General features: G+C 41.8%; 1 protein-coding gene across 9 annotated transcripts in view; it reads left to right on the forward strand.

The window, feature by feature from the left end:
* Nucleotides 1-17770, forward strand: part of brwd3 (bromodomain and WD repeat domain containing 3) — a 124166-nt gene that overhangs the window by 56509 nt on the left and 49887 nt on the right. For 8 of the 9 annotated variants that reach the window (XR_013497675.1, XR_013497676.1, XR_013497677.1 and 5 more), the window contains exons 23-27: nt 4948-5119; nt 7136-7252; nt 9355-9462; nt 10301-10425; nt 13231-13313. Coding sequence is in view for 5 of the 9 variants with exons in the window: in XM_078211946.1 (XP_078068072.1) it covers nt 4948-5119; nt 7136-7252; nt 9355-9462; nt 10301-10425; nt 13231-13313 (605 nt within the window). In the remaining 4 variants the exon portion in view is untranslated. Of the gene's footprint in view, nt 1-4947; nt 5120-7135; nt 7253-9354; nt 9463-10300; nt 10426-13230; nt 13314-17770 lie in introns of those variants that run through there. The other variant, XM_078211950.1, reaches the window with a different exon arrangement.

Here is a 17770-nt window from a genome sequence, read left to right on the forward strand (position 1 = left end):
CATGTACAAAGCCATCTAGATCCCTCTGAATAATAACTGTTTCTCACCATTTAAAAACATTCTGCTTTTTTTATTCATCCTACAAAAATAGATAATTTCATATTTCTCCCCTGTTCCATCTATCATGTTCGTGCTAGTTATTTAACCTGTTTATTCCTGGACTCTGCTATTTTTCCTGTTAACCAATTCACAATACATTGCTGGTTCAATCTTGGAAATCCCTCCCTAACAGCATTATGAGTGTACCTATACTATATGGACTGCATCGGATCAAGATGGAGGCTCATAACCATCTTCTCGAGGACAATCAGGAATGGGCAATAAATGTTGGCCTAGCCAACGATGTACACATTCAGTGAAAGATTTTTTTAAATTGTCCCCTGTCCCATGAGTTCTAATTTTGTGTGGCAACTTATTGAATGCTTTTGAAAATCTAAATACCAATGATACTATTCTACTAGTTACATCCTCACAAAGCCTATAGGTTTTTTAAACACAATTTCCTCTTCATAAATTCATCTTGGCTGTGTCTATTATGATTTTCCAAGTATCCAGTATATGTGCCTTGGGACTTTTTATTGTGCAATGTAAATAGAACCCATTCAAAATATATTGTAGCATCTTCCCTACTATTGATGTTAGGAGATTATATTTGTTACCTTCCAGTCCTTGGGGGCCATTCTAGAATAGAGAGAAATGTGGAAGATTGAAACCAATATCTCATTATCACTCTTTAAAAAACACACACCAGGATGTAGATCGTTGGGTCTAATGATTTTTCAGCTTTTAATCCTTTTAATTTCTTCAGTGCTATTTCTTTTTTCTTTGCTTGTATTAGCATCCTTAAGCCCTTTATTTCTGGCATGCTTTTTGTGTTTTTTACAGTGAAATCATACAAAGTATGAACATTTCTGCTGTTTCCTTATTGCCCATTGTAGTTACCTTTGTCTCTGTCGCCAAGGCATTCACATTTATTCTTGCTAATATTTTTATTTGAAAAAACTTCCATCTGCTTTTACCTTTGGTAAGATTACTCTTTGAATTTTGAAAATCCTCCCAATTCTCTGATTTGTTTTGCAACGTTATAGGCTTCTTTTAATTTGACACTATTTTAACTTGTCTTGTTAGTCACATTTGGACCACTTTTCTCATGGGCATTTTATTTGATTTGATTTATTATTGTCACATGTATTAGTATACAGTGAAAAGTATTGTTTCTTGCGTGTTATACAAAGCATACTGTACATAGTGACGGAAAGGAGAGTGCAGAATGTAGTGTTACAGTCATAGCTAGGGTGTAGAGAAAGATCAACTTAAGAGGTAGGCCCATTCAAAAGTCTGATGACAGCAGGGAAGAAGCTGTTCTTGAATTGTTTGGTACGTGACCTCAGACTTTTGTATCTTTTTCCTGACGGAAGAAGGTGGAAGAGAGTATGTCCGGGGTATGTGGGGTCCTTGATTATGCTGGCTGCTTTTCTGAGGCAACGGGAAGTGTAGATAGAGTCAGTGGATTGGAGGCTGGTTTGCGTGATGGACTGGGCTTTGTTCACGACCCTTTGTAGTTTATTGCGGTCTTGGACAGAGCAGGAGCCATACCAAGCTGTGAGAATGCTTTCTATGGTGCATCTGTAAAGGTTGGTGAGAGTCGCAGCTGACATGCCAAATTTCCTTAGCCTCCTGAGAAAGCCGAGGCATTGATGGGCTTTCTTAATTATAGCATCGGAGTGGAGGGACTAAGACAGGTTGCTGGTGATTTGGACACCTAGAAGCTTGAAGCTCTCGACCATTTCCACTTCATCCCTGTTGATGCAGACTGTATGCCAATACATGTGACAATAATAAATAAAATTTAAAAACATTTCCGTAAAGGGTATTAATGAACCAAATATAGCTTATGTGTAACAAGCTGGCTAAGGAAGATGGGGAAACTGGATTTGGATAGGATGGCAGTTAAATGTCCTCCACTATGCTTGCTGAAGTCGATAACTATCTTTTTTTTGTTTTGTTGACATTGAGGGAGAGATTATTGTCATCTCACCAGATCACCAGATTCTCTGTCTGTTTCCTGTACACTCTCATTGTTTGAGTTCTGACCCACTACTGTGGTGTCATCGGCAAACTTGAAAATCGAGTTGGCCACACATAAGGGGATGTTTAATCGTTGCACATTATGATTCAATTCTGTAACTGTTTGCTATTATTTAACTGCCATCCTATCTAAATCCAGTTTCCCCATCTTCCTTCGCCAGCTTGTTACTCATAAGCTATATTTGGTTCATTAATACCCTTTTCAGAAAGAAATTTTGATTTTATTTATCATTGTCACCTGTATATTGTCACATACAGTGAGAAGTATTGTTTCTTGTGCACTATACAGTCAAAGCATGCCATTCGTAGCGAAATAAAGGAAAGAGTGCAGAATGTAGTGTTACAGTCATAGCTAGGGTGTAGAAAAAGATCAACTTAATACAAGGTAAGGTCCATTCAAAAGTCTGATGGCAGCAGGGAAGAAGCTGTTTTTGAGTCGGTTTGTATGTGACCTCAGACTTGTATCTGCTATCCTTGTGGCCTATATGTGACCCTAGATTCACAGCAATGCAGTTGACTGTTTACTGCCCTCTGAAATAGTCTAGTAACTCAGTTCAAGGGGAATTGTGGACGGGTAATAAATGATGAATCAGCTGGTGATGCCCACATCCCATGAATGAATTAAAAAAAACAGTTTGCTTTGTTCAGAGCAAGGCCACATTTGTACTTAAAAAATACTAAACTCGTTATACATTTTTATTATATTATGATCACATTATTCTCCAGAGGCTCCCTTATACTGAGGTTATTGATTAACCCTGTCTCATTACGAAAATTTAGTTCTAAGGTAGCCTGTTCCCGAGTTCATTCCTTGGTGCACTGATATGGAATCTAATTTAAATGCATTCCATGGTCTCGTCACCCACATTTTTACTGTAAACTTGGTTTGGCCATTCTATATGAAAAAGCCCTCATGATTGTTGTATTATTCTTGTTACGTGCACTCTAATTTCTTAATTTGTGCTTTTCCCAAATGGATTCTACAGCCAAGAACTTATCTCCCTACTGTCTTTTATCTCATATTTTAATATTAGACAAGCCCTCGTCTTCTTGCATTTTGCTTAACTTTTCTAAAGGTCAAGTATCCTGGGGTTTTTAATTCCCAAGCTGGTCACTTTGCAACCAATTCTCTATAATGGCTAAACCCATTAATATTTGTTCTGTTAATTTGTTTTGTTGTGAATGTTTTCTGCTTTCAAATATGTGGCTTTGGCTTTAATTTTTCATTCCTAATTTTCTTTGTCACCTTATTGAGGAATGCTGCATCACCTTTGTTAAAGCAGTCTCTTCCTGACCCACTCTGCTCATTTTTGTTTTTACCCAAATCACTAATCTGCTCTTCATCCTCAACATTTTTTTAAATGCTTTTGTTTATCCTTTGCTAAATCCTCCCACCCCAAACTATTTTGCAGAAAAATCTTAGATTTTTGTGTTAAAAATTGAAATTAGCAATATTTCAATTAATGCAGTTAAGGTAATATATTCCAGTACTTCCAAATTTTGAATATTTCCTTCAGCCAAACATTTTGGATGTTTTAGTGATAAAATTGTGATGAGGAAAATACATACTGTGATGTATTTCACTCATCATTTTCATGAAATTGAATTTAAAAATGCTACCTATGCAGCAATACCAATTTTTCAAGTTCTTGAATAAACTAAACCTTGCTGTTGTGTAACTTTTTATCAAGGCATAAATGCTCGTAGTATTTCCTTAAGATTGGGATAGTATGCTGGCATTGTGTTGGTGGAAGTTCACAATCTTTATTTTTTCACATGCATTTTCTTTTCATAGCCTTTATTGTACTTACTAAATCTACTGATCTCAACAGGCTATGAAATTATCTTTTAAGTTTTAAGGCCAGTTTTCCAGTTAGTAGTTAACTTTCTTTGAAAATGAAGCACATTCCTACAATCATGTGCTCCTCCCCTTCTAGATAAGATTTTTCTTTATCCAGATTTTCTTGTCTATTTGTGGCCTCCTCTGCACTCAAAGTAATGAATCATTTTTGGGTATAGTTCAGTGGACGCTGGTGCTCCATCCAAGTGACCACTGTTCATGAATGCAATGAGTGTTGGCAGACTTCCAGATCAATATTTTTGAAGCATAGCACAGCTGAACCCAATTCAAGTTCGGGCTCCGTGTTCATACGTGTGTACTTTCAGGAGGATTTGCTGCTTGCCAATTCAGTGCAAGTTCCCTGGTTGAATTGTCTGTGCTGCTATTATTGCTGACGCCAGCTAATTCAGCACAGATCAGATATAGAACCCAAGATCTTCCTAGTGTCTGTGGCTCAGCAACACCTTGGATAGGCCACCAAGCTGTCTCGGGTATATATGTTTAAATAAATCTATATTTTGAATTCCTTTTATGATTAATGAAGTGAGCCATTCAGTTATCAACTTGGAGAATTCCCCATAAGAGTATCCGCTTAGTACTGATGGCATTTGGAACATTGTTACTTTGAGGCAAATCACAAACATGTCTCTCACCTACCTTAGATTTATTTTTTTAATGGCGAAAGCAACATCCCATGGTGATTCTAAAAATTACAGTATGAAATTTGTGGTAGAAAACAGATAAGATGTGACTGATACCTGTTTCCAGGAAGAGGGAAGGCCAGAATTGTGTCCCATTTCAAGAGGGAAATATTTCAGCATTTACAACCTCCAGAGTTTCCAGTGCAGTTGCTGAAAATAATTACTGTGATACATTCTCTGCCCTTTTTCAAACTTTTTCAATCCGTGGCTTTGGTAACAGATGGTAGATAACTGATTGTACTGTAATCTCAAACAAAACCAAAGGCTGAATGTTGATCTTAAAGTTTAAATTTCCCTTATCTAAAATTCAAAATTTAGTGATTCATCAAGTGAATATTCGGATTGGACAGCAGATGCAGGTATTAACTTGCAACCACCCAAACGTTTGGTGAGGCGAATAGTGCATCACAGTATCAGCAGCTCTGAAGATGAGAAGCTGGGAGAAAGATTGGCTGTAAAGCGCAAGAAGTCCAAACAGTCCAAACAGAAGGTACAAGAATGTGTGCAACATTGTGATTTTAACCTATGTGACCTGAAAGGAGTTTTGAATAAATTTATATTAATATTAGATCCAGCTCACAACTGATAATGCCGAGTTCTGCAAGACTTCTGGAGCTAGAAAATAATCCCCAGTGCTGACACAAAACAGAGGCTATCCGATTGGCTACCTATTATATGCAATGGGCCTGATTTTACTATCAAGTTGCACCCGTTTTCCGGCGCGAAAACTTGGTAAAGTCAGGCGTGAGGCAAGTAGCATGGTCCCAGCCCACCTCCACACTAGTTCCCCCTTTACCAAGGCACAAAAATGTCCGTGATTGGGACCGCGCCCAAAATGGCGCAATGGCCAATTAAATGCATTTGCATACATTTCAATTGACTTAATGGGGTGCACTTCCCTCTTTACCACCGCATTTGCCAATCTGGAATCGGCACAAAACAGACGTGCTCCATACAAGTCTGATTCGGACACTCCATCATTGATAATGTGCATCCACCCGATGTACATTATCAGATGTGTCGTGCTTACCAGAGAGTGACCCAGAAGTCTCACCACTAACTGGACTCACGATGTGTCAGTATCTGGGATGGTGAACTGCAAGGTGGAAGCTGCCACCATCAGAGGTCCCTTCACCCATATCCTCCGAGACGTCATCTGAGCTGTCTGGAGCAGGATGGGCGGGAGCTGCAGTGGGGCCACGATGCCAGATGGCCCCGGGTATCTGGATCTGTCCCTGCAACACAGGACACAAGATTAAGTGCAAGGGAGGGAGAGGAATCCGGGATGCAAAATATGTGATTCACATTTCTCCATTGAACATAGAACAAAGCACAAAGATTACATCACGGGAACAGGCCCTTCGGCCCTCCAAGCCTGTAGCGACCAGGCTGCCCATCTGAATTGTAACCCCCTACCCTTCTGGGGACCATATGCCTCTATTCCCATCCCATTCATACAGCTGTAAAGTCTTAAAGCTCACCATCGTATCTGCCTCTGTGACCTCTCCCGGAGCGAGTTCCAGGCATCCACCATGCTCTCTGTGCAAATAAACATGCCTCGTACATCTCCTTTAAACCTTGCCCCTCGTACCCAAAACCCACGCCCCCTAGAAGTTGCCTCAAATGGAGTGGAGGATTGACAGGTGCTTACTACTTGACAGCATCCCGACCATGCTGTTGCTGACAGCCCGCATCTCCCCTTCCCTGGACAGTTCTAGCACCTGCTCTTCAAAGGGAATGAGGATCCGAAGGTCTGGCTCACCACCCCCTGTCTTCACCCTCTCTCTGGTGTTATGGTCAGTCTTCTCTTGTGGGGACAGAAGGAGCCATGAAAGAAATGATGGTGTGACTCCTGCAGTATCAAGTGGTGGCCCTTAGAGGGCAAGCGCAGTGGTGCTCTTGGGGGGATAGGAAGGAGATGCTTGGGGGTCAGGGGCTGGGAACATGCAGGGTGCTGGGGGTAGGAGGATCAGGGGGAAGATGCTAGATGGGGTTAAGCACTCACCCGTACTGCCCGGATGAGGTCATTGACCTTCTTGCAGCACTACTTCCCGGTTTTAGGGGTCAGTGCCATGGCACTGACCGAGGCAGCGACTGCCTCCCAGGCCACATTGCCATCAACCTCCCTGGGTCTGCGTCCTCCTGGGACCCAAGAGGGTGTCCCACCTCGCCTCTGCTGCATCCAGCAGCCTCCTCAGTAAATCGGAGGGGGGGGGGGGGGGAGCTTGTCGTGTAATCATTTTGTCCTGCCCTGCCTGCCTGCTTGTCCATCCTTGAGTTTTTTATGGAGCTGCCCCTAGTTAGGGCAGCTCAGCTGCTGCAGGCAGTTTGGCAGAGCATTCCAGCAAATGACATGCAGTTTGCTTGTTAGCATTGAGGGGAAGGCAAGTGAGCACTTGCAGGTGTGCAGATGGGGGTGGGGGGGGGTGGTGGTACTTTCAAACCTAAACTTGTTTTCTCAAATTTTGAATGTGATGCGTGTAACAAAAAGTTTGTCCATTTTTAGAGACAAAGTGAACTTCTTGCAATGGAAGGTGCACCCTCTGAAGAATGGATTCCTCCAACTTGGATCAGAGATACAATACCACGCAGGTCACCATTTGTACCACAAATGGGTGATGAGGTGAATGTTTGTTTGTTGCTTTCAAATTTAAAAGTATGTCTGCTTTTTGGAGTTAACAACTCTTTTATGTATCTTGTAAATTACTGTTTCACAGACTGCCAACTTTGTTTTGCTTCTGAAAATTGTTTGGCTGCATAAATTTTATTAGCAGTTTGATTTCGCTAATGAATGTAACTTGGTAAATGTTGTTCTTTGATTTTTATTGCCATTTTTTAACTCTGCATGGAAGACTCTAAGTGGACCAGTTTTAACTGTCATTGCCAACTGTCAAGCACCAGTAAAATATTGTTGGCAATGCTCCCTATAAACTTCACGACTGCCTAGCAACCCAGAGGTTTCTTGTAGTTATTGTGCATGTGCAAGCATGCACAAGGTTTAAAGAACCCATGACTTTTAAACACACAAAAAAGATTACACATCAATCTTTAGTCTCTTTTTTATTCATCAGTTATCAATGAAGTAAAATGGGATTGAAAGGAATTTGCAACTTTATGGTTAAAGTTGGTACGCATGTCTATATTTTGAGTACAATTGCAGGTTGCACTCTTCACTTCTCAAAAATCCAAAGGGTAGTCCGAGTGGGTCTCTACATTGTAGTATTATCTGTGAAAATAGAGAACATTTAGAACACTTTAATCATATTTCATGAATAGGGTTTATTCACTGTCCAGATAAGATGGATGCATGCCCAGACATGGAGTCGTGTTAATCTGGTTTGGCAGTGACCTTTAGGGGAACTCATGTGGAACGTTCATTTGAACTTTGGGCTAGCGTCTGAGGTTACATGGCAACACAGGAAGTTGGGTCAGCCAAGTTAGTTTCTGGATTTTACGAACTAGTAAAATGCCGTTATGCCAAAGAGTAAGATGGGATTGGCTAAGGTATGTACCAGGTATTATCGTTGATTTATGTATACTGAAGATGATTGATTTAAGTTAATGAAAAGTGGGAGTAATTGATAAGAAAAACCTATAATTGACCCGTTTTGAATTGTATACATCAGATTTCATCAGAGAGGCCTAGCTGCTCTATCTCAGAGCTGCCCTGACCCTTTTGATGGTCTCCTAGCAACCGCTGGTCTAATAAAAATTGCACCTTTAAACAGAGACACTGGCTTTGTGAATCTTGTATCGTCTGAAGTTTAGGCAGTACTGACCAGCTTGGAAACCCCACCAGCAGACAATATCGCCACAGTAGAAATGATTATGTTTTCAGGCAAGGACAAGGTGCCATAAATATAAGTTATTTACTAATAAATCTAATGGAAATTCAGGGGAACCGTTTTTATCAGAGGGTGGTTAGAATGTGAAACTTGCTACCAAAAGGCGTAGTTGAAGTGACTAGCAAGGATGCACTTAAGGAAAGCTATATAAACACATTTAGAAAAAGATAGGACAATAATATTGATGAGGCGAGTTGAAGTAGGGTGCAATCAAGCATATGTGGAGTATAAACACTGGTATGGGTCAGTTGGGCCAATGAAATGTCTCTATGTTGTAAATGTGTTCTACTACATTCTGTTGACAGCGGTAGCACAGTGGTTAGCACTGCTGCTTCACAGCTTCAGGGTCCCGGGTTCGATTCCCGGCTCGGGTCACTGTCTGTGTGGAGTTTGCACATTCTCCTCGTGTCTGCGTGGGTTTCCTCCGGGTGCTCCGGTTTCCTCCCACAGTCCAAAGATGTGCGGGTTAGGTTGATTGGCCAGGTTAAAAATTGCCCCTTAGAGTCCTGGGATGCGTAGGTTAGAGGGATTAGCGGGTAAATATGTGGGGTGGGATTGTGGTCGGTGCAGACTTGATGGGCCGAATGGCCTCCTTCTGCACTGTAGGGTTTCTATGATTTCTATGAAAAGAACTTGCTAATACTAAATCTGACATCCTATAGACCAGGATGAGAGGAAGCAGGAGCTTTTCAGAAAGACTCAGCAGAAAGGAAGATTACTTTCTATACATTATGAATAAGTTCTATTGGGAAATGTGAACTGAAAGTTGCTATGGATGAGTGGGGAGGGAGAAATTTCTAATTGAACTGAATGATACATTAACCGGAAATCCACCTGACTTGTAAACCCATATTTTTAAGCATTTTGGTTATCATTTTAGGTTGTCTATTTTCGCCAAGGGCATGAAGCATATGTAAAGGCTGTTAAAAAAGCAAAAGTCTACAGTGTAAACCTTCAGAAACAACCATGGATCAAATTGGAGCTCAGGGTGAGTGTGGCTGCCATATATGCTCTAGTGTAAGACAACTTGTTTCTCCCCCACCTCCAATTAAACCTATTTTTTAAAAAATCAATAGCACAAATTTTAAGATATGGTTTTTATTTACTACAGTTAATCTTTCATATTGGTTGGTTGATGTTTGTAAATATATTTTGGGGTTGGGAGGCTGATAATTTCCAATGTCCAAAACCCAGTAATTTTAAACTTGAAAGCTGCCAATCAAATATATTGGACAAATATGCAATAACAAATATTAATAATTAATGACTTGATTCCTCCTTTGGGCACCAGTTTCTGACAAGCTAATTTTTAAATCCACGATGTTTTGAAATTAGGGAAATGTAAGAAGCAGATTACTGTTTTACAATCAGTACGTGTATCATAGAATCATAGAATCCCTACAGTGCAGAAGGAGGCCATTTGGCCCATCAAGTCTGCACCGACCAGAATCCCACCCAGGCCCTAACCCCATAACCTCATGCATTTACCCTAGCTAGTCCCCCTGACACTAAGGGGCAATTTAGCATGCCCAATCCACCTAACTCGCACATCTTTGGACTGTGGGAGGAAACCAGAGCACCCAGAGGAAACCCATACAGACACGAGAAGGTGACCTATGCCGGGAATCGAACCCGGGTTCCTGGTGCTGAGGCAGCGGTGCTAACCACTATGCCACCGTGCTGCCCCTTCATCATGATCTTCATGATGTTGCAGGAAAAATAGACTAGGTGCGTAAAGGTTTTTTAACTACTGATTTTCACTTAACTTGCAGAACTTTTATCTCTGCTAATTGTGTATTTTTCATATTTTTTTCAATAATCCATAGGAACAAGAGATTGTAAAGGTTGTTGGAATCAAGTATGAAGTTGGGCCACCTACGTTATGCTGTCTGAAGCTTTCTCTTTTAGACCCTACCACTGGCAAAATGACTGGAGAATCATTCTCTATTAAGTAAGTAGCTGTTCCTATTTAAGGCTTAACCAACCAACCCCCCCCCCCACCACCACCACCACCACCACCACCACACACACGCAGATATTGGAATTTAGCAATGGTAATGCTCCTGAATGTCGAGAGGAGTTGGTTGCATTCTCTTATTGGAGACAGTATTGTGTGATGTTGAGCACTTCATCTCACTTCACCCCTGGAATTCAGCTCTTTTGTCTATATTTGAAACAAGGCTGTAGTCCTAGAGCCAGTGGTCTTGCCTAAAACTAAACTAATTGATGTACAGATTATTGCTGTACAAGTTTCACTAGATTGAACTTCAACAACAAGTTGGTGATCTGGATACCTAAATACTTGAAGTTCTCGACCCTTTCCACTTCGTCCCCGTTGATGTAGACAGGGGCATGTTCTTCTCCACGCTTCCTGAAGTTGACCTAACTTGCATTAAGTTGATCTTTCTCTACACCCTAGCTATGATTGTAACACCACATTCTGCACTCTCTCGTTTCTTTCTCTATGAATGGTATGCCTTGTCTATATAGCGTGCAAGAAACAATACTTTTCACTATGCTAATACATGGCAATAAATCAAATCAAACAAGGCTGATGAGGTGCAATGGCACATGAGATTATACAGCTTTCACTTACCACAGTTAACCTTTCATATCAACTAGTTAGTGTCTAAATATATTTTCCATTTTTCCTTGCCTTTTGTAGTTTGTTTAATGGCTGCAAAATGTGATATTCAGCTACAGAAATTGTGCAGCTTTTAAAATTTTCATATTTTGGGGATTTTGAAAGGGAGAAAAAACAGGCTGATAATTACCAATGACCAGAACCCCAGTGAATTTAAACTTAAAACCAAAACAGTGCTGCCAATCAGAAATATATTTAACCAAATCACACATACCAGATTAGATTTGTTCTGCTTGTAGATTGGGCAATCTGTGCATTTTTTCACATTGTTAGTTAGGTGTCAATATTGTGGCTGTACTGGGGCAACTTGGCTTGGGAAGTGGCTAGTGTTCGGTACTACTCCCAGCATGTTGTACCCAGTACCTTTAGGCACTTGCAAACCAAACCCTTGATCAGGTTTTTTAAATAACACTGGTTTGAAGGAATGGAGTTTGAAGTTTTTTTTAAACCATGTACATATACCCAATGATTGGCAAGGAAGGAGTGACATGACTATGATAACTCACGATAATGTTGTCCTGTTCGAGTTGTGGGATGTTAGTTTGCAAGATTGTTCAACCCATGATGCTAAGAGTTAGTTCTGAAAAATCACAAACTGCACTTATCCACAATATTTTATTTAATATGTGACTAACCCCCTATAACAGAGCTTTAAACATTTTCCATAGCACATTTCTATATATTTCAATGTTCTCTTTCACATTTTTTTTCAAATGCAGCATCTAAGTAAGCATTGAGATTCAGAATGTTACCACGGATTGCTTTTGCATTATAATAATGTAGATTCTGAGAGACAGGATTTATTCACATTTGGAAGCAAATGGACATATTAGCTGCATGGTTTTGTGCAGGGAGGGTCACGCCTCGCCAATTTGAGTTTTTTGAGGAGGTGATAAGAATGATTGAGGGGAAGGCAGTGGCTGATGTCTACATGACCTTCAGTAAGGCATTTGACAAGGTCCCTCATGGCAGGCTAGTACAAAAGGTAAAGTCTCATGAGATCCGAGGTGCGCAGGCTAGATGGATACAGAACTGACTTGGTCATAGAAGACAGAGAGTAGTGGTTGGAGGGTGCTTTCAAAATGGAGATCAGTAACTAGTGATGTTCCACCATTGTTTTACATTTAATTGGTAGAGTTGCAGATAGCGACGAAGAGTGTCTAAGGATACAGCAGTTTAGCGTCATAAGTAGGCAATGAAGTTACTGTGAAAAAGCCCTAGTCGCAAGACTCCGGCGCCTGTTCGGTACACTGAGGGAGAATTTAGCATGGCCAATGCACCTAACCAGCAGACAAGAGGAGAACTTGCAGACTCCGCATAGACAGTGATCCAAGCCGGGAATTGAACCCAGACCCTTGGCACAATGAGGCAGCAGTGCTAAACCAATGTGCTACAGTGCTGTCCCAGGATATGAGCAGGATACAAGTTGTCAGATTGTTTAGCTCTGTCTATTTTATGCTGTTTGACATTCACCAGGTTAAACCTCCTCTTGAACTAAGTTGATCCCCTGGCTTGCTGGTTATGATAGAGTAGTGGATATGCCACTATATATGCCATGAGGTTACAGATTGTAGTTGAATGCATTCCTGTTGCTGATGACCCATAGTGCCTCATGAAGTGAATGTTCAATTGTGTTGCTGGATCTGTTTGAATTCTGTCTCGCTTAGCATGGTCTTAGTGCCATACAACACATTGGAGATATCCTCAATGTGAAAACAATAGCTCAGAAACAGAATTTAACCATGATCACTTCAAACTCTTAAGTTAAACTCGTGAATGAAACTGTGGCCAGAAGGTTCGACAAATCAAGTTTTCCGTAGTTATATTCCAATGTTTTTGTGCAGTATTCCCTAACAGCACATTGGGGAAGAAGGGAACGTCAGCTTATGATACAATTGCTTTCTCTTCCCTCTGCCTGCAGTTCCCCCCACCCCCACCACCCAATATGCTATTTTTCTCAGTTATGAATTATTGTGCTGCACCTCCACTCAGTGTCACTTCCATAGAGATCCAGTTTGGATGTTAAATTGTTGGATTCTGAAAAAAAAGGATTAATCTTTAAGTAATACACTGACATTTTGGTGGTCTTACGAATATCTTTCAATTTTTCAGATACCATGATATGCCAGATGTCATTGACTTCTTAGTATTACGGCAATTTTATGAAGAAGCAAAAAAGAGAAACTGGCAAGTCGGTGAGTTTTCCTCCGGGTTCCTGTTTTTACTTTGAGAGTGGCCAGCTGCAAAAAAGTACTCTGCTGTTTTTCATGATTTTGATTCTTCAGAAAAATGGCCTTTGATAGTTACAGTAAAATGCCAGTTTTTCCAAAACTGCACTTGCTTCTAAAAAGGAAAGTGGGCATCTGAATGATTCCATTCAAATATCCATTTACATTCAAACAAACAACTTATCACTTATAATATTGCTGATGGTGAGTTGGAAGATACTCTTTTAATAATGAGGCTGTTTATTCCATGAGAAAAAATATTAGGGCTACTAATTTAGAGGCAGATAATGCAAAATCCACTTTTTAACTTATTATTCTGGCATTTAGCTTAATGAGGCTTTGGATATCAAATTTTACAACTGCCCGTTATTCTATAGAAATACTAACTGTCCAGTATTGAGGTGCACCAAGTATCTAGCTATGTTGAATGCAAAATACTGCAGGTGCTGGAATCTGAAACAAGAACAGAAAAATGCTGGAAAATCTCAGCAGCTCTGACAGCATCTGTGGAGAGAGAGTAGAGCCAACATTTCGAGTCTAGATGACCCTTTGTCAGAGGTGAGAGGAAAGAGTTAGCATAGATTTATACTATGAGGGTAGAGAGGGGTGGTGGAATTGGACAAAGGGAATGTAAAAATGAGCATGCAGAAGACTGAGAAACTGTTGAAAATGTCCGTTAAGTGATCAGAATGTGTTAATGGCAAAGCAAAGGTACAGCTTGGTAAAGAACTGCCTGAGGAATGTGGCAGTTTCCTGCCTGAAGAAGGGTGGGGGGGGTGGGGAGAGGGTGGAAAGGAGGACAGCGATAAAATGGAGAATGGAATGAAATGAAATCAAATAAATGGAAATGGGGTGGAGGGAGAGTTCATGCTCTGAATTGGTTGAACTCGATGTTCAGTCCGGAAGGCTGTAAAGTACCTAATCAGAAGATGAGGTGCTGTTCCTTCAGTTTGCGTTGGGGTTTGCTAGAACATTGCAACAGCCAAGGATGGACATGTGGGCAGGAGAGCAGGGTGGTGTGTTGAAATGGCAAGCGACAGGAAGGTCTGAGTCCTGCTTGCAGATGGACTGAAGGTGTTCAGCAAAGTGGTCACCCAGTCTGCATTTAGTCTCTCCGATGTAGAGTAGACCGCATTGGGAGCAGCGAATGCAATAGACCAGATTGAAGGAGGTGCAGGTGAAGTGCTGCTTCACCTGAAAGGGGTGCTTAGGACGTTGGACAGTGAGCAGGGAGGAGGTAAAGGGACAGGTGTTGCACCTTCTACAGTTGCATGGGAAGGTGCTGTGGGCAGGGGGTGAGGTGTTGGGTGAGGGAGGAGTGGATCAGGGTGTCTTGGAGAGAACGGTCCCTGCGGAATGCTGCTGGGGGTTGAAGGAAAGATGTGTTGAGTGGTGGCATCGTGTTGGAGTTGGCAGAAATGATGGAGGATGATCCTTTGAATGTGGAGAGTGATGGAGTGAAAAGTGAGGTCATGGGGGAGCCTATCCTGGTTCTGAGAGGGGAGGGGGTGAGAACAATGGCCTGATAAATGGGCTGAACATGGTTGAGAGTCCTAACAACCACGTGGGTGGAAAATCATGATGAAGGAAGACATATCGGCAGTGCTATTTTGGAAAGTGGCATCATCTGAACAGATGCGGTGAAGGAACTGAGAATTGAATGGAGTCCTTACAGGATGTTGGGGTGAAGAGCTGTAGTCAAGGTAGTTTTGTGAGTCGGTGGGTTTGTAATGGATACTAGTGGACAGTTTATCACCAGAAATGCAGACGGAGAGGTCAAGGAAGGGAAGAGATGGACCATGTGAAGGTGATAGAGGGGTGGGAATTGGAAGCAAAATTGATAAATATTTCCAGGTCCAGGTGAAAGCATGAAGTGGCACTGAAGTAATCATTGATGTACCGATAAAGGAGTTGTGGGAGGGGGCCGGAGTAGGACCAGAACAGAGAATGCTTCACGTAACCCATAAAGAGACGGGCATAACTGGGACCCACACGGGTGCTCATGGCCACAACTTTTATTTGGAGGAAGTGAGTCGAGTTGAAGGAGAAATTGTTGAGTGAGAGAACCAGTTCAGCCAGACGGAGGAGAGTGGTGTAGAATGGGGATTGTTCAGGCCTTTGTTCGAGGAAGAAGTGAGAGCTTTGAGGCCATCCTGGTGGGGAATGCAGGTGTAGAGGGATTGGATGTCCATGGTGAAGAGGAGGAACTTTGGGCTGGGGAGCTAGAAGTTGTTGATATGGAGTAGGGCATCGGAGGAATCGTGGATGTAGGTGGGAAGGGACTGGACAAGAGGAAAGAAAATTGGGTCAAGATAGGAGGAAATGAGTTCGGTGGGGCAGGAACAAGCTGACAGGATGGGCCTCCCAGGGCAGTCCTGTTTGTGAATTTTAGCAAGGAGGTAGAAGTGGGTTGTACGGTGTTGGGAAGCTGAGGTTGGAGGCTGTGGAGGGAAGATCGCTGGAGGAGATGACCCAGTCATTGACAGTCCTGGAAACTGGCTTGATGTCCGTCACGCAGGTCGTAGTCCAAGGAGAAGTAGGAGGAAGCGCCCAAGAGTTGGCGCTCAGCCTCTGCATGGTAAAGGTCCTAATGCCAGACAACAACGGCACCGCCCTTGTCGGCGGGTTTGATGACAAGGTCAGGATTGGTCCTAAGAGAGTGAAGTGCAGCAAGTTTAGAAGGAGACCAGTTGAGAGGAGTAGAGAAATTGAGACGGCTGATGTCATGCTGACAGTTCTTGATGAAAAGATCCAGAGCAGGTAAGAGGCTATGTTGAACTGCTGATGATTGGCAACATGGGAAAAATGACTTGATTTGGAAATCCTCTGGCAGAGGAACAAATGTTCACGAGGGTATAGAGGAGTCTACGAAGTGTTGCCAGGTATTTTGTTTGGACTGGGGAATGACATATTCCTCGAGCAGAAGAGATCATGGATTTAAATTGGTAGAAGGATTAAAGGGGAGCTGGATTTTTTTTCTCACCAAGCAGGTGGGTAGGGATCTGGAACTCTGAAAGTCTGGTAGAAACAATCATTAATTGTTCTTGCTGTGTCGCAACCCTCAGGACTACAGCTTGGAGCAGGAAAATGCAATGAGGCTGGAGAACTCTTTTCTTTCAGTGATGGGCAGAATGGCTTCCTTCTGTTGTAAAACATTCTGTTTCAATGTAAATGTGGAGGGAGATCTTGGGTTTTAACAGAAGAGGAGCAGTGAGAATTTGCTTCCTGGTAGATTTCCTGGTGTCTGTTCACAATGAGGTAGGTTAGGGGCATGAAACCACCAGTGGGAGGGTTTGTACCAAACTTGGCATATTAATTTATAACTTTCTATGAAATCACAACAAATGTTAGTTTTGATATTATGCAATTGGTTCTTAGAAACAAATGTGTTTCTGTGTCTTGCCTTTTTGTGCTCTTTCCTAATTTCACTGTTAATACTTGCAGTGGCTATGAGTTCTAACCAAAACACAAGATAATTAAAGGTTTTGTCCTCATTATCCATGGGTTTTGCAAGAAATCAACTTAGCATGAGGGAAGACAATTGGCAGGATTCTCCAGCTTCGTAAGATGGCCACTGTGAATCCTGATGCCCGCAGAATGGGGCATCAACCAAAAATCGGATTCCAGATGGGTGTCAATGCAATCAGGATTCACCCATAAAACCATGAGATCATAAGATATAGGAGCAGAATTGGGCCATTTGGCCCAATGAGTCTGACCCACCATTCAATCATGGCTGATAGGTTTCTAAACCCCATTCTCCTGCCTTTTCCCCTTACCAATTAATTTGATTCCCTTACCAATTAAGAACCTATTTATTCTTGTCTTAAATATACTCAATGACCGATCCTCCACAGCCTTCTGTGGCAATGAACTCCATAGATTCACCACCCTCCGGATGAAGAAATTCCTCCTCTCTCGGTTCTAAAGGATCATCTTTTTATTCTGAGGCTGTGCCCTTGGATCCTAGTTTCACCTTCTAATGGAAACATCATCTCCATGTACACTTTATCCAGGCCTTTAAGTTTTCTGTAAATTTCAATGAGATCCCCTCTCATCCTTCTAAACTCCATCGTGTACAGACTCAGAGTCCTCAACTGCTCCTCATACGTCAAGCTTTTCATTCCTGGGATCATTCTCATGAACCTCCTCTGAACTCTCTCGAGGGCCAGTACATCCTTCCTTAGATTTGGGGTCCAAAATTGTTCACAATAATCCAAATGTGGTCTGACCAGAGCCTTGTAAAGCCTGAGTAATACATCCCTGCTTTTTTTTTTCTAGTCCTCTCGAAATGAATGCTAACATTGCATTTGTCTCCCTAACTACCAACTCAACCTGCAAGTTAACCTCAGGAGAATCCTGAACTAGGACTACCAAACCCCTTTGCATTTCTGAATTCTCCCATTTAGAAAATACTTTATGCC

This window comes from Mustelus asterias, chromosome 4 (genome assembly GCF_964213995.1).
Source record: "Mustelus asterias chromosome 4, sMusAst1.hap1.1, whole genome shotgun sequence".
NCBI classification, from domain to species: Eukaryota; Metazoa; Chordata; class Chondrichthyes; order Carcharhiniformes; family Triakidae; genus Mustelus; species Mustelus asterias.